Source organism: Bombus pyrosoma, linkage group LG7 (genome assembly GCF_014825855.1).
Source record: "Bombus pyrosoma isolate SC7728 linkage group LG7, ASM1482585v1, whole genome shotgun sequence".
Classification (NCBI taxonomy): domain Eukaryota; kingdom Metazoa; phylum Arthropoda; class Insecta; order Hymenoptera; family Apidae; genus Bombus; species Bombus pyrosoma.
This window is the reverse complement of record NC_057776.1, coordinates 6107255-6132014: the sequence shown is the minus strand read 5'-3', so window position 1 is coordinate 6132014 and position 24760 is coordinate 6107255. Positions and strand designations below refer to the sequence as shown.

The 24760-nt window shown below is 32.0% G+C and overlaps 1 protein-coding gene and 2 long non-coding RNA genes across 7 annotated transcripts in view; 1 reads left to right on the top strand and 2 right to left on the bottom strand.

Annotated features, from left to right (window-relative positions):
• Positions 1 to 209: 209 nt before the first annotated feature.
• The window catches only part of LOC122569801, a 40960-nt gene continuing 16409 nt past the window's right edge, over positions 210 to 24760 (bottom strand). The window contains exons 2-8 of one of the 4 annotated variants that reach the window (XR_006317582.1): positions 6634 to 7109; positions 4717 to 4890; positions 3682 to 3927; positions 3318 to 3521; positions 2380 to 2869; positions 527 to 1951; positions 210 to 447 (exon numbers count right to left, since the gene is read on the bottom strand). This is a non-coding gene — a long non-coding RNA (uncharacterized LOC122569801). The remainder of the gene's footprint in view (positions 448 to 526; positions 1952 to 2379; positions 2870 to 3317; positions 3522 to 3681; positions 3928 to 4716; positions 4891 to 6633; positions 7110 to 24760) is intronic. The other 3 variants (XR_006317581.1, XR_006317580.1, XR_006317583.1) reach the window with 3 other exon arrangements.
• Positions 6961 to 24760, top strand: part of LOC122569799 — a 30200-nt gene continuing 12400 nt past the window's right edge. The window contains exons 1-4 of one of the 2 annotated variants that reach the window (XM_043731393.1): positions 6961 to 7076; positions 7174 to 7441; positions 23349 to 23693; positions 24316 to 24717. In XM_043731393.1, coding sequence (XP_043587328.1) covers positions 7439 to 7441; positions 23349 to 23693; positions 24316 to 24717 — 750 coding nt within the window. In that variant the 5' untranslated portion in view covers positions 6961 to 7076; positions 7174 to 7438. Of the gene's footprint in view, positions 7077 to 7160; positions 7442 to 23348; positions 23694 to 24315; positions 24718 to 24760 lie in introns of both variants that reach the window. The other variant, XM_043731392.1, reaches the window with a different exon arrangement.
• LOC122569802 lies at positions 16379 to 21719 on the bottom strand. The gene is made up of 3 exons (XR_006317584.1): positions 20416 to 21719; positions 19722 to 20319; positions 16379 to 19548 (listed from the first exon to the last, which is right to left on the bottom strand). It is a non-coding gene; the product is annotated as an uncharacterized LOC122569802 (long non-coding RNA).

Sequence of the window (24760 nt, the reverse complement as noted above, 5' to 3'; positions counted from 1 at the left end):
TTCCCTCGGTACTTTGAAATATTAAAACGTTTTGCTAACGTATCGTTCGATGTTGAGAGTAATTGAGGCTCGTAAGTGACCCGTTACTTTCTAAATTCTTGTGCGTTTGACTAATATCAGTTCGTCACGTAGTACATGCGTTTTGCTAGACACGACGTTTAACAATGGAATCTAATCTTCTTTGTTGTCAGTTAATTGTTACGATATTACGTTGTTTGAGTGTGTAAAGAGTTTATGAGATCGAGTAGCTCCATCTTTTTCCTGGGGGCGATGTTTATTTGCTTTTCAATAGAATCTTCTTTGTTATATGTTGATTATTATGGTATTACGTTGTATGAAATCGTAGTATTTTCCAGTATTGTGTTTGTATTAGTATTATGTATTAATGTTATGTTTATATAGTATTTTGACAACTTTGATGATCAATTACTAGGTGGAAGTTCTTGTCTAAAAATAAATTTTTTAAATAAATAAATAAAATAGTAATCTATGTCTTATAAATTGGTAAACATTTGTAACTACGTACCTTGATCTCCATTATAGATAAACAAAGAATAACTATAGTTTTCTCTTCATTGATATTTTACAATTTGCTACAAAATGTAGTACCATAGTTGTAACCTACAAATAAACAAAATGAGAAGAAAAACAAAAATTCTATGGAAGATGATAATCTTAAAATAACGTGAACTTTGCTGAATATAAATGAGAGGACAGACAGATCTTGGGTATCTAGGCCTGCCAGACCACCGCGCCGCGCCAGTATCTTTTCCCTTTCACCGGTACCACGCAAAAAAATCCGATTTGGTACGTGTACTTGCTGTGTCTCGTATATACATACGTAAGTACTTGTGTTTCAATATCTGTACGTGTAAACCAAATGATTTCCTACGCATTAATATGCCATCAAAAACCTTAGGAACTCTCAGATATTTGTATAATTATTTCTTCATTTATTTAAGATTATAGAAGTTATTTGTATATATAGAGAATTATTAAAATAAAGAAAAAAATTGATTTTCAAATAAATAGTAAGGACATAAATGCAGTAAAATGGAAATGAGTTTATACAAAACAGCTATAAAGACTAGATACAATCAAGATTATGTCTTTCTGTACATTGCCAAGAAATGTCTATTGGCGTCATATCTATAGACGTCATTGTCGTTTCTTCCTGTTCTGTCCCACATCACGGACCAAGGTAGTTATCGATGCCTTGTTTCAAACTCTCGTATATCTCCCATTTTATTGGCCTCCTCAATAAAGAAGTATGTAAATTGACCTGCTATAACCATATTATAGATCGATATTTTATACTAACATAAACCGATCTTATTTGTAAATTGCTATAAACTTAAAGAATTTTTTAAGTATCCTACTTTTATAATATAAAAGCAATTTGTAGGATAAATCAATTGTTACTTTTATGATCTTAAATTTTCCAAAATCAATAAATTTTCAATCACCAAATTTCTAAAGTTTCATTGACATCCAGTTTTTCTATGATAAAAAAGAAAAATATCATGTAGTAAAAATTAAAAAATCAGCTATTAATTTCACAGAATTACTAATTCTCCGAAATTTCCTAGCTTTATGTAATAAACAAAATTATCTCGTAATAAAGGATTACAAAATCAAGTGTTATCTCTACAGAATCGATTACAGGTTTGATCGTTTCTTCCTGGTGATTGGATGTACACGGTCCTGGCCATTCATCTTGCGAAAGACAAGTAATCAAAGTAGCGTACAATGAAGAGTGGATCTGAAGGAGGCCGGGGAGAATCCTCGAATTCAATGCCCGGATACACGGCGAGCTGATGATTACACAGCACCCATAACCATTCTACTCCCATGTACTTGAGCGGTTCGACCAGTAGAAGACACCTGTCCTCTCTGTTGAATAACTCCAGATAACGTGTCATTCTCTGCATTGTCTCGTAGATTTTGTAATCTGTAACGTGCGTTACATAGGTTGGTAACACTGCGATAAGACTGCAATTAGTAATTAATCTCGAATATTTTAATAAGAGGGAATTTTCAAGGGTAGATTGTCAATTTCAATTTGTTAAAAATTATACTTGATGTATAAGGTAATGCAAAAGTAACGCAGTTTTTATCACGATTTTTCTTTTTCATAAGTATGTTTTTTTAATATATTTTCTTTTATTCAAAAGAGACTACTGGAAGTAATAGGAGAAAAATTGTGATAAGATTTTATGGGCATCATAAAACATATTTACTACTTCTGCATCATTCTGTAGTTCTAAAAAGATATCTATTACCTCTTTTTTATATCTGACAAAACTTTTCGAGGATATACAATAAAAATAATCTTAGCTGGAGTTAATTTTTTTAGTATTGGAATTATGATTGGCTTACCGTAAATTTTAATTTGATATGCTTAAGATGACGCTTGTTGGATGGAGAAGGTTAGGAATGTAATTTTCTATAGAAGTAGGAGTGAGAGGATGAATTTCAAGGACGTTCGCTGAGCAGCAATTCTAGTTATTCGATTTTACATCAATCTCACTGGTAGTTACTATAGAAGCATTATTCATCAATACATTCACTTTCTATTCTCTAACTCCATATAGTCAACCATCGTCTCACAAAATTTACATTCAGATCTACAAATCTACATTCCGTGATAATTTAATTAATATGTCAGTTCTCTTAACTTTTGAATCTTATCACTGTAATATATTCTAATATCTGATTGTTCCATTAAAAGCTCAATCAAGTTGAGGAAAATCGTCCTAAGCGGAAGAATACAGAAAAATTCAATCGCCATTCAATCGATGATCAATACTTTATAAATTTCGAGCATAAAATCTTTCTCTGTGTTACTTTCTAAAATTGGAATTCCCCTCTGTAAAGAATGATTCTTTCATGTATTTAAATCTAACCTCTTGAAAGATATGAAAAAATTAAGATATTTTATTTCTTTTTATATGATAAAAAGAATATGTATTACATATATAATACAGTAATTAGATTACTTTGTTTGAATACTCTGAACTAAATACACAGGACACCAAAAGAACGTATACACATTTTAACAAAAGGCAAACGTCTATATCAATAAACTTTGAAAAAGTCCATAGAGAACATTTATTAAACATTTACTATACGTTTCTCTATTCGTATCATATCAATTTCAATTTAATAATTGAACAATCAACATCAAATCTAATCCCTTGATATGATAAGAATAGGAGGATACATACATATGTATATGTATTTATGTAATATGAACTATTATAACAGAGTAACCTATTTAGACTATATACACTTTCTTTATCATATAATTTACTAACTAATCAACGTCAGATCTAATCACTTGCATTCTCGTTATCTTAACCTCTTCAAATCATATTCCATATTCATCCATGCAATATATGCCATACTCTAATTTCTATAATTCCAACTGCCATCATCTTTCTTCCATCAGCAATCATGCACTGTACTATTACCATTATGTATCATTTATGCCAATAGTAGAATCCGTAAACGCTAGTTTTCTGGCAAAACGGGAAAAGTCATACACTTAATAATGATATTCCATTGACTACAATAATGCGGTAGCTGTAGTAGACGATGTTATACCGTTATATAACGCTTCTATTAATATGTTTTCATTAAGTTCTACTTAAAGAATCGCGAACTGTCATTACGACATACCTATGTCTTCGATAAAAGCTGTCTGCCGTACGACAGTTTTTCTTCCTGGCCGGAGAATCATAACGCATGGAATCACCATGAGCCGGCCAAGTGACTGACCCATGATTCCTATCATGAGATTGCATAAGATCGCGCCACCATATACATACTATAACCACGCCGCCTCTCACTTCTCTCGATCCTGTTTCGTTCAAGCTGACGCGAATATTTCGCGCTTGGAAAAGGCGCTTGAAATTCACTCGTAACCTAGTGAAATTTGAGTTAGGAATAAGTAACAGTTAGTAGTTAGCTTTAATGTAAATTTTGGTTGGTATGGTGTATTGGTTGGTTGGTATTACAAGTGGAAACGGAATTTTAAGTAATTTATATTGCTAAAGTTATAATAAATCTAAATTTAATTTTAGAATGATGATTTTTTAATTTGATTAGAATTTTATTACTTTTCTATATTAGGAATGTATTAGAGCAGCTTTCTAGGAAGCATTTTTCTTATAGCAAAACACTTTTATATGGTACTTTTGTATGTTATTATGGTTTCTCTATAAAGAAATAAAACTTGATTGGTACTTTAGTAGTATTGGTTGGCAACTAAGTGGTTGCGGATTTTGTCATACCACCTAATGACAAAATCCGCAATCACTTAGTTGTCAACCCAATATATTAGAGGAATTATACTAATGTATTAGTAGCTTCGTAATAGAATTGTGTTTTAATGGTTCTATACTAGCAATACCTTTTCATTTTCAGGAAAACATGTAGGAAGTTGAAAAAGATATTCTTCTATATTTGGAATCTTTTAGTATGAACGATTAGTATGCAGAAATGTAAGAAAGGTTAAGTCTGTGTAGAAAGTAGGTAACCAAAATAGTTTCTGTAATATCTGTACGGCAAATATGGAAGAAAATGTGTAAGATTAGAAAACAATTAGGATTTTATTACAGTTCGAACGATGTTTTCGCGCGTAATTAGACATTAATAAAATGTTATTTGTAAAGTTTACATTAACGATGCTTAACTAGCAATGCTTCTACGCACCGGTATATACAGGCAATTTTCCTTTCTGCTCTAGAAGTTCGAAGAACAGTTCTACGTTTAGAATCCGATAAACCGGTCGTTGCTAAATTTTCCTGATTGGTATTTAACCATGTCGAATTATTACTAGGATCATATGAGTGCTTCTCTCTGTAGTTTAAAGCTTAATAGTTTTCCCTGTAATTAAACGACCATGTTAACTACATTTTCAACACTTTTTTATCATTTATTTTCAGTGCTTTATATTATTAATACATATATATGTATTTTATAACATAGCGCAAATGCTACTACATATATACAATGTAAATACTATAATAAATACTTTTTATAGCCACTGTAAGTAGAAGATTGTTTTAGCTACTAAATAATATAACGAATTATACGTGTGCTGTACTGTATTATTACTACACTTTAAATATTTTACAAAATATGAATATGAAATGAAAAGATCCAGAAATAGCCATTCGTATATGTATCTATAAATATAACTATGTTAGTAGCAGCCATAATACTGTTAATTAACAACATTTAGATATATTGTTGTTAATTAACAATAAACAACATGTACATATATACTTTCACTAATGTTTCGTTTTTGCTTTCGAATGTATAGAGGAATCGCCAAACCAGCGGCCACTGTGAGTTTCGATTAAATCTTCCTGATCGACGAGCACATCAATTGATATCGACTACAGCTAAGTATTTATAGCTCGATAGTGTTTCGTGACCCATTAGATCGCAACGTGTGATCGATACATCGCGTTGCTTGCGTCGAATTCGTGCACAAATCGAGTTCGGTGAGCAGAATGGCTGACTTGCTTTCTGTCTGCAAATAATCTGCAAAACGATTGCGTAAAGACGAACCACTATAAAAGCCTTCCAGCGCTCTTCTCGAAGATATATTTAAGGACTTAACTTCTTTAAAGAGGATTTCTTTAGTTCTCTGCTTTCCTCTTTTGGCAGATGATAGATAGCATATTTTTAAGATTTAGATACAGTACAAAGGTTTGTATGCTATTGTTGAAAGCTCTTGATCAGTATAAAATGAAATAATATTATACAAATTTTAAATGATGAAATCATTTCTTTTTTTAATATAATTATGAATTATGAAGAAGATTAAATAATAAATGTAATATATATTTCTACCAATTTTTCATTCTTCTTTAGAGCTGAGTTTATAATATTAATCATGTGGCAAGTTAGTAATAAAGTTCATAAAATCTCACCAGTAGTAAATTTTGGTCATATCTAGTAGTAAACAGTTTCATAATACTTGAATTAAAGATTACCAAAAAACTAACACAAGATCCATAAAATTTCACAAAAACAAATCACCAACTGTTCACCAGAAATGCTTCAAAAGAACAACTATCTTCTCTAGGCTATTATATTAATTATTTATTAACCATGAAGATTAGAGGTTATGAAGAAACTATATTACTTATAAACTTAAAACTGCAGGATATATACATATATCATATCATTTATACAACCCACTCAAATAAAGAAACATTAATTGATTATTCTGCATCATCTGCTGATTTAAGATAAAGGTACTTCAAAGTTCAAATAATTAATTTCTATTTATTGAACACTACATCCTTTATACAATCCAATAAAGAAACCTTAATAGATTGCTCTCCACTATCCACAGATCTAAGACAAGGTTCTTCAGCATTCTATGCTTTATACTATCAATCTTAATTTATCACATACTATAACCTCCCTAATGTCTAAACAAAGAAATATTCATAACTTATATTCCAGAGATCCAAAACAAAAGAAATTCTACTACTCCACATAATCATCCCACCTGAATTCATCATACTCCATACTCTTTACATAAACTAATCTAAATGGATGTAATGGAAGTTATAAAATAAGAAGGTATATAGAATCATCAGTTGATCTAACCGTATCCATGGCTGTATGCATTCCTCGCGCGTGAAGAGACCCTTACGTCAATGTTTGTAATCCATTTTTATCATTAGTTGTTTAATAGTGTAACAACAAGTTATAGACATCTGCTGTATGAAGAAATAAATTTTTTAGATGTATTGCAAAGATATCCAATTGATCACCCATTGATCTCGAAACAGAGAAGACTTCGAGTGCTCTCACCAATGGTTAGTTGAATTTCTCTAACAAAAATGCGTCGCTTTCAGAGCAGTAGTGGAACGAAGGAAGGATGCGTGGCGGACAGCTCTGTATCGCTCGGTGGAAAGAGATACCTGGAATTGTCTTGGTTATACCGGTTCGTGGGGCCAATCGAACGAGAGGCTTTCTCCTGGATCACTCGTTTGCACCGAGTCTTCTCGTCCCCTGGAGGGGATATTTATATAGGCTGTCCATTCCGGGTGAGCCCCTTCAAACTGTCCGCGATCTTCAGCCTGTACACGAGAGTAGTTTAACAATTTTAAGAAACTTATATTAATATTCAGTGTGTAAACGCAGTTTGAACCTTCGGTGAACGCCCTTTTGGAAAAAAGAAAAATTATTAGAATTGAGGAAGAGGAAAGAGAAGAAGAGAGTGGTGAAGAGAAGAAGGGGTACGAGGGACATGGCTCGATCGTGGTGCGTTGTGAGAGAGTGCAACCGAGACGAACAGTAACGAGCGAAACGTAGTCGAGTTTAGCGCGAGCTTATCGTTCCGAGGCGGAAGTCCTCGAGTCTGCATTTGTGTCTTGGTCGTTCGCTGGGACTACGATCACCCTGCACCATGGTGAGTAATTATTACGATTAGGCTAATGTGTGTTTAAGAATCGAAGAAATTTTGAATGCATTTTTTTCTCCTACACTTCTTGTTTATTCTTTACTTCTTCTTGGTTCCTTCTTTGTTTGTTTTGGAACTAAGTTTGAAATGGAATGGATTGAAGTTGAGAAGAAGGAATATTTACAAATTTTAATATAATCTTTTTATAAGTTTCTTATATGGTTTTTTTATACAGATTTATATAATTTTTTAAAAAAAATTTTCTTTGATATTATACGCTATTGAGATAGGCATATAAAGCTATATTTTTTGTCTAACTTAATGTTAGTTCGAAAAAATATACTAGATTTCTGTCTTTTTTTAATTTAGGTAAGTTAGTGTGATTAGGTATACCGTTTAGCATTAATTAGTTTAGCTTGTCTATATTCGCTAAACTCAATTTATGAAATATATATCAAGTTTCGATGAATACGTAACTTGAGTCAGGAAACTGAAATTAATTTTCATTTCCTTTTTTGACTTAAAATCGATTTATTTTCTTTCTTCTTTATAAATTGTTAGGATTCAGAGGTCTAATTTCGATTGACGTACGAAGAGATAAGTTGAAGGACAAGTTTGCATTGTATACATAAATATTTAGCAATTTCCCGGATATTGCCTGTCGATTCCGGTTGTAGGTATACTTTCTATTGCAAAAGGTATTAGTAGATCGTGCATTGACTTACGCATATGCGTGTATAGAATAAAGGAACTAAATAGTGGAAAGTCGCATTCCTCTTTATTGCTAATCCACCTACACTGATATAAAATGTAGGCGAATTATTGTCGATTAGTGACGCTTCAAAATCAATTTATTTTCTCATTTATGCTTACTAGTATAACAGTTTAAACATACAATCTACTTAACTTCATTTTAGTGAAATTTACACATCTTCAGTAATAATTAAATTATAATCTACAAAAAAAATTGTCAGACATATAAATTTTCTCTAGTGTTTTTCTGTTACTTTAAAGATCCACTAATTATGAAATACGTAGCGTATCAAATACTTGGAATAGGTGAAAAAAATTGCGTAAAAGATTCAAATGGAAAAAGCAAGTCACAGTTTTCTCTAAAAGGGAACAGATGTTTTCCATGATTGAAAGAAAAAACAAGTTTTCCTTGAAATCCGAATGAAGAAAAAGAGCGAAATACGGGATCGAGTAGTAGGCAAAATCAAAGCTGGTGCTATGCTATTCGCCGCGCCGGCGGGAAGGAAATGGGGGTCAGTGTGTGAACAGCTTCGCTCCTTATGTCGCAATTCAGGAGGTCGCCGACCGTCTTCCTCCTCCGATCGTGCTGCTATGCTTCTTTCTCTTTTTTCCTCTCTTTCTTTTTTGTTTTACTCTGTTAGAAAATTGGATCGTTGCCAAAGTTTCCATCCCTTCCCTGATGAGCATTTTCTTCAGCAGAAAGAGAAATTCTTTTGTCATTTTCTTTATCTTTATTCTTTTTTCTCAATAAACAATTATTATTGGTAGTAAATTTATTGTAGCGAAATAAATGTTTATTACTATTATCATTTTTTGAAAATTTTAACATTTAAAGAGAGATCATATTGATTTTGTTTCACTGATATCAATTGAAAATATATAATATTCTTATTGCAATTATATATTTGAACATATTTTATATTGTCTGTTTAAAATTTGTATTGTTATAATTAATATCGTTTTGTAAAATAGTATCGTAAATTAATTCATACATATTGAATGTTCTCTTCTTTAAATGTTAAATGTTAAAATTTTCATATCTAAAATCTTACCGTTTTAACAATCTTTAATATGGATAAAATGATGCCGTAATAAAATTAACATTCGTATTTCGAACTGATAAAAATCTTTTAAGTACTAGCTTGAGCAGCTAGATAGATCTCCTCATTTCCATTTTTCAGTAATTAATTCCCTTTTGTCATGTTTTCTTAATTCTACTTCTTGAAAATCCCCTAAACAAATTTTTCTAATTTATACAACATTTTACTCTTCCTTGCAACTTTTCGGTTCAAATTATAAGGAAAAAAAATTATACAATATTCGCAATACTTTTATTTTTAGAAATTATCATAATAACATAACCTCAACCAATAAATATAAGTTATGCTATATGTACTTAGTCCAGCTAAAAGCGTAAGTTTAGTTCAAATAAAGTAAAAGTCAGCAAAAAGAATAAGGTTTCAAGGAAAAGAGTAGTCTAGACTAGGCAGGACGCAGACTCCTGTTTCAAAGTGATTCCAGCAGGGGCTGAAACCTCGAAGAGAGGGAACTCTTGTTAGCTATAGAACAAATGGTGAAGACAGAAAAGGAGGAATCAGTGAATTTCAGTGTACTATTAGTAGCGTTCGCGATAAGGGTATCAAATCGCAGAAAGTATTCTTTGTTCTGTTACTAATTGCTTTGTCACAAGACGTGTTCAGTGTTCACGTTCTTTGATGTAAACGCATCTTTAAAGACGAAGTCTCGCCTCGCTGCATCGTGGTCGTGTTAATTACGTTGATACAGGAAACACGAACGAACGGAAAAATTTTCGTGATAATTTAATTTTATTTCTTCTTTTTTCTTTTTTATAATAATCTTTCAACGTTAGTAATCATTTTTTCATATATTTGTATTTTATTATGTCGAAAATTTATATATGGTTATATATTGATTATTCTTCTGCGCAATAGGCTCTATTTGTTTCATAACTTCAATCTAGTATTAATTCTTTGAAGCTTAAAGCAATTAATCTTCACTTCATTTTCTGGGTCATAAATCTTATTATTAATATCTATTATTAACATCTGTAAGTTCAAAAAAGTTTGTGCAAGTTTTTTATGTTTCAATAGTTTCAATATTTTTGTAGCGTTAGTGTACTCTAGTATCCTTAATCGAGTTTTAATTAATGGATACGTTTGGAAAATTCAGAATACTACTTATGGGAAAACTGATTTTTAATACTTTTTCTAATACATCACTATACTCTCGACATACTATTATATATCTACTATTATCTACTATTATATATTATCTACTACAATCTACTATTATATATCTCCACATACTATTAATCACTAATATAAACAGAAACTCCTATAGTCATAGAATTATAGGTTAACGAATATAAATAATGATATAATCTATTTTTAATAAAATTTAACATAAGAAGTAACAAAAATAGGATATTCTAAGATGAAGACACTAGTATGTCCAAGAGTTAATAGGTTAAAAAATATTTTAAACTTAAAGATAGTGATCGATAATCTCAGGATCATCATTTGTTCATCATTAACTAAACACGATCTTTGGGAAGATACGATTTCCGTTGAGCAACCAGAAATTGGCAGTCTCTGCTATGAAACAGAAAGACACGCGGGAGAGGAGAAGAGGCACGTTAGCTTGAAAACAGGAAGATTAGAATCTATCATAGAACGGAGAGGCTTAATAGACAATGAAGATTTGCGGCGTCGATAAGAAGATCCACAGGAATCCCTTTTCAGTTTTCTCTCGTCGCTCCTTTGTTGAAAGTCCACTCGATGAATTCGTCGTAATTACGACGCCGTATACGCGATCTATATTGCGTAAGCTCAACACTTATTACAATATCTACACTCCCATTCAAAGGTTTAGTCTCCTTACCTTCTTGGATGAAACAAATTCTTTCTTACATTTGTCTGAAAAATAAGAATATTATAACTCTCAGGTGGGCAAGCAACAGAATATAAACAAAATTTTGAGCAGTATAAGGACGTTAATATTTTAATATTGCTGTTTTTTGCTTATGATTCTAATAGTACAAGCCAATTTCATTTTTCTCCTGCATAAACGGCCAAATTAACAGAGTAAGAAGTCATAACCTTAAAAAGGTTCGACGACTAGGATTCATTTCAATGCCTTTTGGAACCGTCTACGTTCTATGGACAATTTAGCTTCCTTTCTCCTCGTTGGAATACATCAAAACGTTGCTTTCCAGGAAGTTCTCTAATGCATTTCGTTTGGAAACAACGGCTTTATATTTGCCTTACAAATCGGTATAGTGACGAAATGTAATTCGGACTTATATGTCGTAAGGTTGATATTTTTTTGATTTATTTTCGAATGTGAAGGATTTTTTTTAATTAAACTTTACATCGATGCGAAAGATCGATCATTACTTTTGAGTTTATTTTTTAATATTGGATTGTGTTCATACATTTTTCACTTTTCCGTTTTGATACCACTTGTGTGATATTGAATTATTTGTAACATTTTCAAGGTGGCTGTTATGTTTTATACGCAGAAATATATATGCGGCACCAGAACTTAGACCTTTCGCTTGTTGAAAAACTACGTACTCTGTTAACTAAATTATCTAGACTCCAGACTATAAATGCAGAGGTATTGGAATATTAGATAATTAGCTGTTTCATATTTCAATTACTATTATCGTTGAAAGATTAATTTAATTTTAAAATGTTTCGCTTTTTTAAAATAATTGCTGCAAATACAAAAACTTTCGCATCTAAAAACTGTAAAAGTCCTGTATATTTCCTATATGCTAGTTAAATTTATTGCTGGTTGTAATAATATTCATAAAATAAAGTACTCTTCGTAAATTAGGTGACTAGATATATCTATCAAGGTACTAGTATTACCACAATTGTATATTATCACTAATAACAAAATATAATTAGTATACTTCGTAGCAATTGTTTGATTCTTATTGATTATAACAAAGCCTAGGGTTATACTAGTACGATAACTTCATGAAAAAATTCAGTAGCTCCATATTGACAAAGAAATGTATGTGAGATCAGAAGTGGTCCGATGTCCAAAAAGTTTGAAGGTGAAAGTATACATGAAACAGAAGAAAGTCCACTCGATGAATACGTTAAGTAGAACGGACAAGACATCGAAAAGGACACGGGAATCGGGCCTGTTTCAAATGGGGAGGGGGGTGAGAAAGGAAGTTTGATCGTCCGGATTGCATCTTTTTCTGTCGATTGTTCCTTTGTGAAATTATCGTGAAAGTCTTTGTGATAATGTTTCAACCTTTGTATTTTAAGTCTTACATAATTGTTGTATTAGAGAGAATAAACAGTATTCTGGTATAATAGATAAGTTCGTGATGACATAAGTTATTGATAATCGCAGGTTACATCGTGTGATGGGAACGATATATTGTTTCGTATAACTTATTTTTTTATTGTATACGTGTTATGTTTGTAAACGTTTGTTGCGTAAAGTAATGGTTACAAGGAAAAAGAAAGTATGCTTCTATGAAAGTTTTAATGTATGTAGCTTTTGAGGACCACTTTTGGTCATTTTAATGGAACTTAAAAATTGTACTAACTTAACATAATTGTCTGAATTCTTAGATAAAATATATTCTATTTCCGCTTCCTTTTCGTAATCTATTGTTTCATTCTCAAAATGTATGAATTTGTGATTAATAGATACTCATTAAATTCTCCAAATGTAAAACTTTATCTCCAAAACGACAGCCATCTTGATTATCATGAAACGGAAACCTATCAATAATCTAATTTCGACTAACGACTATATTATATATGAGATACTTATTAATAAAAAATTTCAACCTTCGATTCACTACCTTAATTAAGAATCATGAAACGAAAGAAGAATTATTTAATTATCACACATTCATTATAATCAACGATTGATTAAAACTCTTCTGATCACAACATGGTGTTAACCCAAAAGCTTCATAGAACAATTTGAACGTTTCTAACTTTTAAAATTTCTTATTGAAAGAAAACATGCATTTATTTCAAAAATAACCTCAATTCTACCGATTATTGAAACTTTCATCCGTTTCCAGTGATAAAAATGAAACTGACAGACAACTAATAGGTCTTAATCTTTAAAACTTAAAGGCAATTATATGGCAGCAAGTCTTTCCTCGGTAGGACACACTCTCGAAACGAAAGTCTCGCGAGAGGGACAGGTCGAACAGTTGCACAGGGATACGTAGAAGTAGAGCGTGAAACAGCGAAGGACGTCAGTGTGGTATTTTCGCGTGTCGTTTCCTCGATCGGGTTACAGCACGGGTAACCATTCGGCTGGTCACGTGTCGTTTCGTATCTGACCGACCGGAGGATCGAGTTGACTGGCGTGTTATCACGCTGCTGTTCATTTGGAACGAGTGAACGTTGACTGGCGACCATTCCGGCATGTTTTCTCCATCGTTTGATCGCGTGCGATTTCTTGAATCGCCTGACAAAGCCTTTTGATTTAAAAGTATCCAACATGAACTTTAGAAAGGAAGATAGATTTCATAAAAATAAAATAGATTGGTCTTTTATACAAGGTGCTTCAGAAATAGGTGACCAAACTTTGGTATCATATTTTACTCTCCCTAAAACGGTGTCTTTACTGAAGCAACAACCTTTTATCTAACTTTTGCATATTCCGAAACATTTCCAACAAACAGCAATTTATAGGAATATTTTGTCCACACTGTAGCAACATAATCTGAGGAACACTTGGGTTTTGGTTCGGTTTCAAGGCTATTTATTGCTAACAATACGTATATGTATACTGAAGGAGCATTTGTTTCTGCCGTTACATTGCCGCGCAGAATAGAAACAGGCAACAGTAGCGACTTTTTCAAGAAACATGGATTAGCAATGAAAACTACCTCGTTGTTGCTTCAGTAGAGATGAGGCTTAAGATTCGAAAGGCTTGTAACATGAAGTGCAAGTAGAGGAAATTGTTGCTCTGATAGTCTTAATGGTTTTAATGATGAGTTCTTTGGCGAACTTTATGGTTGTGCACAAGCCTTAAGTACCACTTTCTGTAGCTAGCCAGCATCGAATACTCTGATGAACTGAGAAGCATACTAAAAGTAGGATATGTGCTGGGTGTAGATAGAGGAACTTGCTACGGAGCCAGAGAAAGCTTAGATTTACGGGAATCGTGAACTTTGGACCATTCGGTAAATCACCTTCTGTATTCGACCGGTGTTCACATTCCAAATTGAAAATGAATTTTCCATGAAATTCAAGCATATTAAGCTTGATGCCATTCCATTTATCTATTTATCCATCTCATGATGCCTTCCATTTCCTTTATTTAGCTATCTATCTCTTTAAGATGAAAACTTGTATCCAACATTATTACACTATTTACATAAATCTGGTTATGTATGTTTAAAAATGTACATTTTTGACATGATTCGCAAATTTGTGAATGTGACATATGACAATGATTTGACATATTTCTTATATTAAAAGTGAGATTAAGTTAGGTAGCATTGTCAAAAAGCAAATAGATATATTAGAAACAAATATACAAATAGGAAAATAAAATATATGAAGAATAAAAATATATATATTATAAAAACTTGCATATTTGAAATATATCAAAATCTTTAACATTAGATATGCAATATGTAGACTACGGTAGACTAATATGTATTTATCCAAATTTATATTTTCATAAACACAATGAAATATGTGGAGTCTAAAGAGGGATGTGTTTCATTCACCAAATACTATGATGAATACTACACATTGCATATTTTGTATACGAGTATTTTTATGTACAGATTATACGAATTCTGTGGATTTTTGCATTTTTAATTTTCTCATAAATATCTGTAGTCTAGTAAGATATGACAATACTAAATTTCTAAAATTAAATTTTAATATGCCCATTTTAAAATACAAACGATACATATAATAAATTATAATATATTCTAAAGTATAAAAAGCTACATTTGTTGGACAACCTTTCTTCTTTTTCAAAGTCAACTTACACGGCGAACGAAAAAGAAACGTGCGAGAACGGTTAACAACTAGTACTTCTTCCTCTTCTTTGGAAGAGGTCCACTCGACGATCCTCTTCCATCGTTAAAGAAGCATTCTCGTGATTTTCTCCTCATCTTCAGTCCACTCAGATGTAAACAGAGATGTGGCTTTTGGCAGTATCCGAATGAGAGACAGTTTTTTGTCTAATGACTACCTCATGAATACTGCCTCAAAGAATATCGAAGCTGTCTAGAAGATGCTAAAGACTCGAGCTGTTTAATTTTCCATAGCTTGGCCGTCCCTTCATATCGTTATTTGCTTTCATAGTTTGCTTCCATAAAAATGAAGATTGATTATGTGTAAGATGACAGAATACTATGCACTAGAAACACGATCGTCCTATTTCGGTGTTTCCTAACCTCTCCCATGTTTGGATTCTCTCTTATAATGTTTTATGAACAAATATTTTATAATGGCTTACCTTTATTATACTTGCATAAAAAGATTTTCTTTGTGAGAAGATTAAAAAACAAACATATTCAAAATACATTAAAAATAGGAACTTATATAAAGTTGCGTACCCGCGAATCTGATTACATACGTCGCATTAATTGTTGTGTCGTATACTTACAATTGAGGAGAAAATGGAAGAAATGTGAGAGTATTTGTATCTACTGTTATCGATTCTAACTGTTTTATTATGAGTCCTTATATGTTTTAATTACTTATTCAATTGTCAAATCAGTATATCTGTAAAACATTATTTACCCCAAGCAAATTGGTATTCTAAACTATAATTTTTGCAATAAAGACCATATTATTCATGTGTATCATAATCCAAAGTATAGTGTGATTTCATCATCAAGTATTTAAGTAGTAGCATCAGTTAATGTGCCGATACTACAGTCGCATATAGTTCTCAATGAAGAATAAGTACCTGTTAATGTATAATTCATATCCATAGAAAGGTTTCAGGCTTTTCTTCTCAAAGTTTTGTTTCCTTTATCATTCTCTCATCGACACAAATCAAATTGTAAATTATAAAGACAAATGGCTAATCAATATCATAACTTCTAAAGTAGTCGCGTCTCAGTTGTGATCATCTGAAGTGCAATAATATTAAAGTATAATAGAAGTATAATATATAATATACACATTATTATTATCAATATTTTTTATAAAATGACAGAATATAAACAGTACTAAGATTTATGTTTATATACTTAATTCTTACTCTACATGAAGCGATTGATTTCATTAACAATTAAAATTTAAAACTTAATCCTCAAACAAACTTAGGTTTGCTCCCTTTCTCAATACATTTCGTAGGAAAAGAAGCTGTGTTCCTAATGTGCTCTTTTCGAGATCAATCCGTCGACCGCGCCTTCGCAGAAGCGGCCACTTCTCTCGAAATGAGAGAAAGGTGGCACGACCTCGTTTCCAACTCCAGCGTTTGTGTCTGACCTCGTCGATTGATAATCTTTCGGATTAATCCTACATCTTACGGTATATCTTAGGTTGCTTCCGAGAGAAAAAAGCTATGAGTAAATAAATTTTTTCATTCTATCGAGAGAAATGGATAGTTATATTCGCTGTAAGTAAAATTTTCAATGCGTCTCTGTTACGTAATATCAAGACAAGAAACCTAAGACTTAAGACTGAAATAAATCTAGTTCTTTCATTTTTATTATAACAATGATGAGAAAATTAATAATAGTAAGTTTCTCCTATATGATGCTAACGAAATGTAATATGCATAAGAAAATTAGTAAAGAAATAACTATAATAAGCGATGACTACATAAACATAACTTTCTCAGCATTTCCATAACATTGAAATTTTTCGAAAAAGGTTATGTATAATAGTGAAGAAAGAAAAGGAGTTTCATAAAGTTCCAAGACACGTAGGAGATCAGATACGTATCAGCCAACTTCTCGGCCGTGTTGAAGGTGCACCTCGGAAAATTCTGACAGAAGAAAGGAGAGAGAAAGTCGTCCAATCGGCTAACGAGAGAATTACAGGGAACGCCCGTATGAATCGAGGGAAAGATCGTTGGTAGGAGGATCTTCTATGCGTGTATTGGCTTTCTTCGATAGTGAAAGGAAGAGCTTTTTTCAATTGGGGATCCGGCAGATCGATTTCTCGTCAGAGGGAGCCACGAAAGCGTGCCGATGCACGTTAGGTGTTGGAAAAAGAGAAGTAGGCGGCACAAACTATGTAGATCGTGAAGTTCATTATTGAAAACTTGTTTAAAATTAATACCTGAGTTGCCATGGTAGTCGATACGTACGTCGTGTACACATTTTTCATGAGAATGCACGATCATCTCTTGAAAGTAGTCTTTAGGAAAATTTTCAGTTAGAAGATATACAGTTTGTCTTAGTATTGAGTGAGTACATGAAAAAATAAGTCGAAAATATAGAACAAATCTTTTTCATTTGTGGCTTCGTTTTCAAGAAAATCAAATTTCATAATTTCTTTATCGCATGAAAATCTGGCTAATTATCAACTAAATATGAGTAAACAATTAACAGGAGGTTATTCTAAATGTGAAAATAATCGTTTAAGGTCTCGTTTCCAAAAAAAAAATACAATTTGGACGTGTCCAGTTAGGAATAGACCTGGTATACGCGTACTCGATGTATGTATATAATAATTATCTTTGTACTAGATTGAACATGAATGATAGAGATTTGATTCGGTATATCTTTTGTTGAATCTAAACCTTTCAGTTAAACCTCAAGTAATATTACATTGAATGTAATAAAGTAATACATACGTATAATACCATTCCCATAAATGGCCACAGCTTGAAATCAAGTGATCGAAAAAGCGGTGGGGATAATTTGTGGTCATAAATGTTGCACAAGAGGAGCAGATAAGAGATCTTGATCTGGTTATGATTTCTGAAAATATTAATAAATTTAATCTGCATAGGACTATGTGCATCGAAATTAGTTAATGCAGAGTATTTAAATTACTTATTATAAATCGTCTCACAGGTGAAATCTATAAAAATTTGAAGCTATTAAATTATGAATTTTCTGCGTGAAAACCACTATACATAAACTGACAAAAGACATACTACGTGATCGATGTTCTGATATCGAAATATGTATCAACACGGTTGCGGAGTCCGTGATGAAATTCAGTCCATCAATTCAGGTTTAATAATTCATGAACACAATGTAAATACAAGGATTAATGAACTGTATCCTTCATATTCACCTGTCATCAATTCCACAACAAAATGCGCTTCAGTAGCATTCTACCTTTCTTTACCTTTTCTTTTTTTCATATGAACACAACAAAGCTTCTCGATTCAAGTAATATCTTTCTCAGAACGAGGAAAAGTTTTCCTCTCAAACGATATTTAAAGTGCTCTTTCTGCTGCAAGAAAAAGAACTCGCTGATAATAAATAAATCAGTGCGAGAGTTCCGCCAAGCGTCTAGTGGCCTGTTCCTTCGAAACAGCTCATAAGAAACTGCTTTAAGGCTTGTGTAACACCAGGCCGCACCGATTTTACGACGTTCGCTGTACGGTGACCGAAATTTTGATCAGAAAGCCGTCACGGGAATCCGATTCGCATAATACTGTGATGCAATGCGAGTCGATTGTAAATTACGAACGTCCGTATACACAGTAGGAATGAAAATTAGTTATTTGAATAATGTTCTTTTACTTCTGCACTGTTATTTAAATATTGCTCGCTTAAGATTATATATCATAAAACTTTATATTTAATAATATTTTTGTACTTTTTGCAAATATGCTAGATTTTTATGTTTCATTTATTATTTTTATTCTCTAAATATTAGATTTAGTTATTTCAGTTAGTTTCAGAGTAGATTTAATTATAACTAACTGCGTTTTATTATTTTACTGTGAACAAATAAAATTGAATATGATGAATAAGTAATATTTACTTGATCAAAACCAAGAAGCAAGTTTTGTTGATGCGAATCATTTAATAATTTTTACGAAATTCCCAGGAATTTTTAGCCAACTTTTGTGAAAGAAAATGAAAGAAGATATCGATGTGAAACTTTTCTATTGTTCTCTGCCATTACTGGGCCATTATTGCATCCTGTAATTCCACATTTTGCACTCGGTGTATGTATTGGATTTCACAGTCTATGGGCCCGTTTCCATTGCGGGAACGACGAAGAAAGCAGAAAGACCACAGCCCGTGTCCGGCACGCGATCTTCCGCGATGTAAATCGTATGTACAGCATAATGTAATCAGAATGATGTCAGTAGTACGATCGCGGCATCGTTTTGGCAAGATTCTTTCAACGAAGGAAAGTCGGTAACTCGTTCAGTACCGCACAGGCATCGAGATCCGTGATCTATTAATCGTGATTTTAACATCATATACGTACGACGTACATATACGTTAATACTATACTATTATTACTACACTATTAATATAATATGAGGATTATTATTATCAAAGAAAATTGAATTGAATTTTGTTATGTTTTTTTCTTCAATCTATATTAATATTTTTTGTGATATTTACTGAAAGTATGTTGCTTTAATTTGAGATCTGTGGTTCCAATTTTGAAGCTAGAACTATACTGTTTATCATTTATGGTCTTTCAGGTTACTAATATGTTCGTTCATCTGAGAATTTATGTACTCTTCAATTTTGAAGTGAAGTTAAGAAGTTTCATTGTAGCTGTTTGTTCTATACGATGTTTTCAATTTGCGTTTGACAAATAATTCTGTCGAAACGGAATATAACCAGTTTGTTATTGCTAACGAAGACGCTTGGAACAATACCAAAGAGTGTTTCCCCACTTTTCGGATAATTGCAACGACGCTTCTGCAATATTGTAGCATTGTTAAGCAAAGCAGAACTTGGAACTCTCTATGATTATAGAGTAAATTGAGTAAGCCTTTATTTAATAAAACTGTTCTTCCATCAGACGACTTATTATCTGCCTTTAGTAATAGTAATGCAATTGTGTAGCAGATTATGTAGTAAACAATGGAGTAATATTTGAACACTGAAAAAGATTTTTATTATCACATTCCAATTCTCAATTCCCTCTTCGATTTTAATTTCTTGATCACCATGTTGGATATGATATCTTTTCTATCGATAAATTGAATAACTAAAAATAAGTAATAGAATAAAAAAGATAAAACTATAATATCATGAATATTATAAAATAAATAAAGTAAATTTATCTATCGGACGTAGTATCTACCTTCACGCTAGTGTAACAGCCAATGCACAGTCGGAAGCCGTATTGTTATCCGCAAAACTGTATTATTTGAATTGATTGTTAAATGCAACAAATATTGGTTTGCGTTTGAAATATAACAGAATGCGGAATTCAATTTTAGCTGTAATTGACAAAATCATAAGTATATATTGGTAGAAGTGCGTACCAATTAGAAAAAGAAGAATATGAATCTGAAAATGAATCTAATGTATTTCATAAATTGCTGAAAATAAAATTGATTTAATATCAAATTATTCGAAATAGAGAAATTTGTAATTTTAAATTGTTTGAAACGGAAACTAGTTATGAGTTAATTAACAGAAAACAATTTATGCCTCCATATTATAATTAAAAAGATAGTAAATCAAATTAATGTGATTAAAGAAAAATGCAGTAAGTAGTAATTAAATCGCAAATTGAAAGGACGAACGGCGAAATCTGTTTGGAAAATTCGAGTGAAAGATTTATCGTGGAAGTCCAGTCAGCGTACGTATTTATTAGAAATCATCCGTTTCGTGAGTGTTCATAGTTCGTTAACTATGGTTGCACTCTAAATATTTTCACACGCAATACCAGTAATGACGGTGATGATGATGATAATTTTTTCGTTAGAATAACAAATTCTTTTGAATGTTTCTGAGATCACCCCAAGACACTGAAATCATCGCTTGCGTTTACAAGGATGATTAATTACCCTTCTTACTTATGAATGAATAATAAATGGAAAATTTAACCTTTAAAAATTTCTCATCTACTGAATACGCTAAGGATAATTAGTCATTTTTATATTCTCTTCACTATATCTTAAATCTGTAAAAATTGTAAATTAATATTAAGAATCATTTTTCGCGACTATTTCGCAATGTGTTACTACTTATGGATATTAAAAGTATTATATATTTTTTATAATTATATATAATAATATTTATAGAGATTGCATGAAAAATCTAGATCGAAGAAATCGAAATCGAATAATCGACTTCCTTACGTAAAAACAAAGACGTTACGTGAACGTTACGTTTAGTTACCGTTCTGTGATACGAAAATGCGAACCACGTAAGCTAGGTTTGCTAAACATCAAAAGGAGACCACGATAAAATAATCTTGTATTCACAAATCGTATGCGACAAACAGAAGCGTGTAAACTGCTTACGTTACCGAAATTGGAAATCAATTCTTTTCACTCTATGTCTAGGTATTATCCCACCATATTTTGTCTATTGTCACTTTAGTAAATCCTATGTTCCAACGTGTGCCGATTTAAAATCCTCGCCACTTTTCACATTTTGCCTGCAAAAATATTATTTTTATTCATCTTTATTATATTTTATTATATAATACTTTATATATCTTTATTATATAATACTTGCTAATGTATATAATATTATTTGTAAATTAAATTACCTTCTTAAAAATATTTTTTATTTTTCTTTCTGTATCTTTTTTCTCATTCTTTCTTTTGTCATCTTTTACCTACAACTTTTGCCTTAAATGCACAAAAAAGATATAAATGTTTCAAGTATCATTAAAGTACCATATAATTACTAAAAACCGAAATGTCTATACAACTATAACCGAATTTAAATGATTAAAATCGGAATTTGAGAACAGTCGATGAAGTTAATCATGTGAGTGGATTTGAGATAACAAATGCATATGACGCATAACGTAACACACTACTTTTTCTAAATTTCCGAGTTCGCAGCTGGAAGGACGACTACATTCACTGATTACAAGTTTTCTATGCGCTACGCATAGTTTCCGCCTAGAAACTTCGAAAATCCACGTTAGTAAATGCAATTGGTTAATAGAAATTAAAATTCATAAGAACAAATTTCTCCGTTCTCACTTGATATCATGTAAGATATCGGAATGTCCAGAAATTTTCAAGTACTTGGTTAAAAAAAATTTGTGAACTGAAGTTAAATTTGAATTGGCTCTTTTAACCGATGAAAAGAGCAGAATTTTTATTACAAATTTTTACAAATGTTTGAAACCTGTTTAACATTGGGGTTATATTTTAAATTCGCGTATTCCTATGTATTTCGAATTTATTTAGAATTCATTTCTTCAAGAATCAAGAAAACTCTTATTATTGAGAAAATTGAAGAAGGAAATTAATTTCCTACTTAGTATTTGCCTTACTTTTTCCAGAGAAACTGCTTCCTTTCTCTCGAAACAATTCATTTAATCCATGCAATATCTCAAACACATTATTCGCAAAACCAACCGATCTCCCAAATATTTACAAGTATTATTAATTTATATCAATTAGGAAAATTTCTCTTCCAAATGAAAAATTACCGTAGTCGACGTTTATATAAATTCCATTAACACCGTGAAAGTATTTTCTATCGTGTTTCTTTTATCTCCTTTTGCGGTTATGTTAATAGTTATGCCAATTGAATCGTGGTTAAGTATTTGTCATGAGACGGTTCAGTTCCTTGCGTTTCTGCGGATCATCAAGATTTGCGGTCGCGTTTTTTCTACCTCCTTACCGACCGACCAGAAAATCGTCGTTCCGATCGTCCAGCTCTATGATTCGCCATTCTGTTTATTATAATCCCTAGTTGCCATTAAGAATGACGAAAACAAGTAATAAAATGCAAATTCTGTATCGAATCCTTTGATAGTGTAATAAAATAATAAAGAACTCGTATAACGTTGAAGCTGCGTTCTGAATAAAAGCTTCCCTACAGAAGTTGGTGGGGACAAAGATAATCACTTAGCAAAGCAAATATTCGGACAGTCAATGTGTAACAATATAATATATCCCAATATAAATTAGGTATTTCCAACATATTCTAATATATCTCTAGTATATTCTACATTGCTATGCTTTGCTTATAGTTTTAATAATACGAGTAAACAAATCTGCATTTTAACTCTTTATACTCTGCATTCTATGATTTCAGATTGTGCGGAGGTGTTTAGCATTAACGGTATCGACCTGTTTGATACTGTCGGTAAAATTCGACGTTGTACAAGCCGAAAGATGGTCGCGACAAGTGTCAAACAGCGAATGGATACCGTTGGCGAATCCTAGGGCCACACAAACTCAACTCGAACAAAATAGCCCAGCTACGGCACCCTTGGCGAGCGGAAGCGCGCAGCTACCTCAACTTCCGCAGCTCTCCTTGCCGCCAGCACTTCAGCAACAGTATCAAGAGCAGTTACTTCAATTGCAAAAGACTCAGGAAAATATACAAAAGCTGTTGCTGCTGCAACAGCAACTTAGAGCTCAGCAACAACTTCTTCAGGTATAACGAAGAATGTTTCTTTTCTTTGTACGACTAAATACAATAGACTGTATACATATTTATTTAATGGATGCTTAATTCAAATAGACTTATTTTAATTTTTCTATATTTATTCTAAAAAAAGAAGGATAACGTCAGAAGATTTAATATCTGGATTTCTCGTGTGTCTTCAATTTTATTATTTTGAAAGATTCTCTTTTCATTCAAATTCAAGTAAACTTGGGTCAATTTTTGTCAATTTGTTCAAAAAATTAAATATCCATCTCTATTTTCCAATTTCAAATGCAAATATCTTTAATTCTGCAATCTTCAAAAAATCTCTTAAATAATTTAAATAAATTAATATCAATTTTTCTGATTTAGTAGTTATGAAAATTAAGCAGAGTAAATATCTTCCTTTACTTTTAAACCTCAAATAAATTTAAATATGTTTGATTCTATCGTTTTTAATCTTTGTTAATGCAAACTTATATCAATTTTTCTAGATATATCTGAAAGATTAAATAGCCACCTTCATTTTTAAATTTCAAATTCTAATATTTTCGATTCTGCTATTTTTAAAGAATTTTTGTCAATTCAAACGAATTCCTTTTAAAACTTACAAAAGTTTTTGTTTTCCCAGTCTCAGACTTTCCTACCAAGCGGCTTTAGCAACACAGACGAGGAAAAGCAACTGCATCAAGTCGGATTAGAGGGTACGCAGGTGGCGGATCTTTCGTCGGAAGATCTAGTGCCACCTCTTCCTGCCTCTGAAGCACTACCACCAGTTTTCCCAGCGCAAAACTTCCTCAACCAACGACCTAGACCTCACTCGCCAACGAAACAGGATACGAGCCTTCCCCAAGAGTTCACGAATTTTTCCGGTCAGGACATCAAGAATGGTCAGCTGTTGCAACAAGAGCAAAATATTGGAAATGTTGGACAAATTGAAAAGAATCAAAGACAAGGCACGAAACAGCTAAAGGAACCGAGTCAGGCCTCTTTGCTGCCTCATGGCGAAAGCGGCCAAGATGAAGAGGAGGAGGTTGGTCTTGAGTTTTATTTTTAAATTTCTGAACTTAATCCAA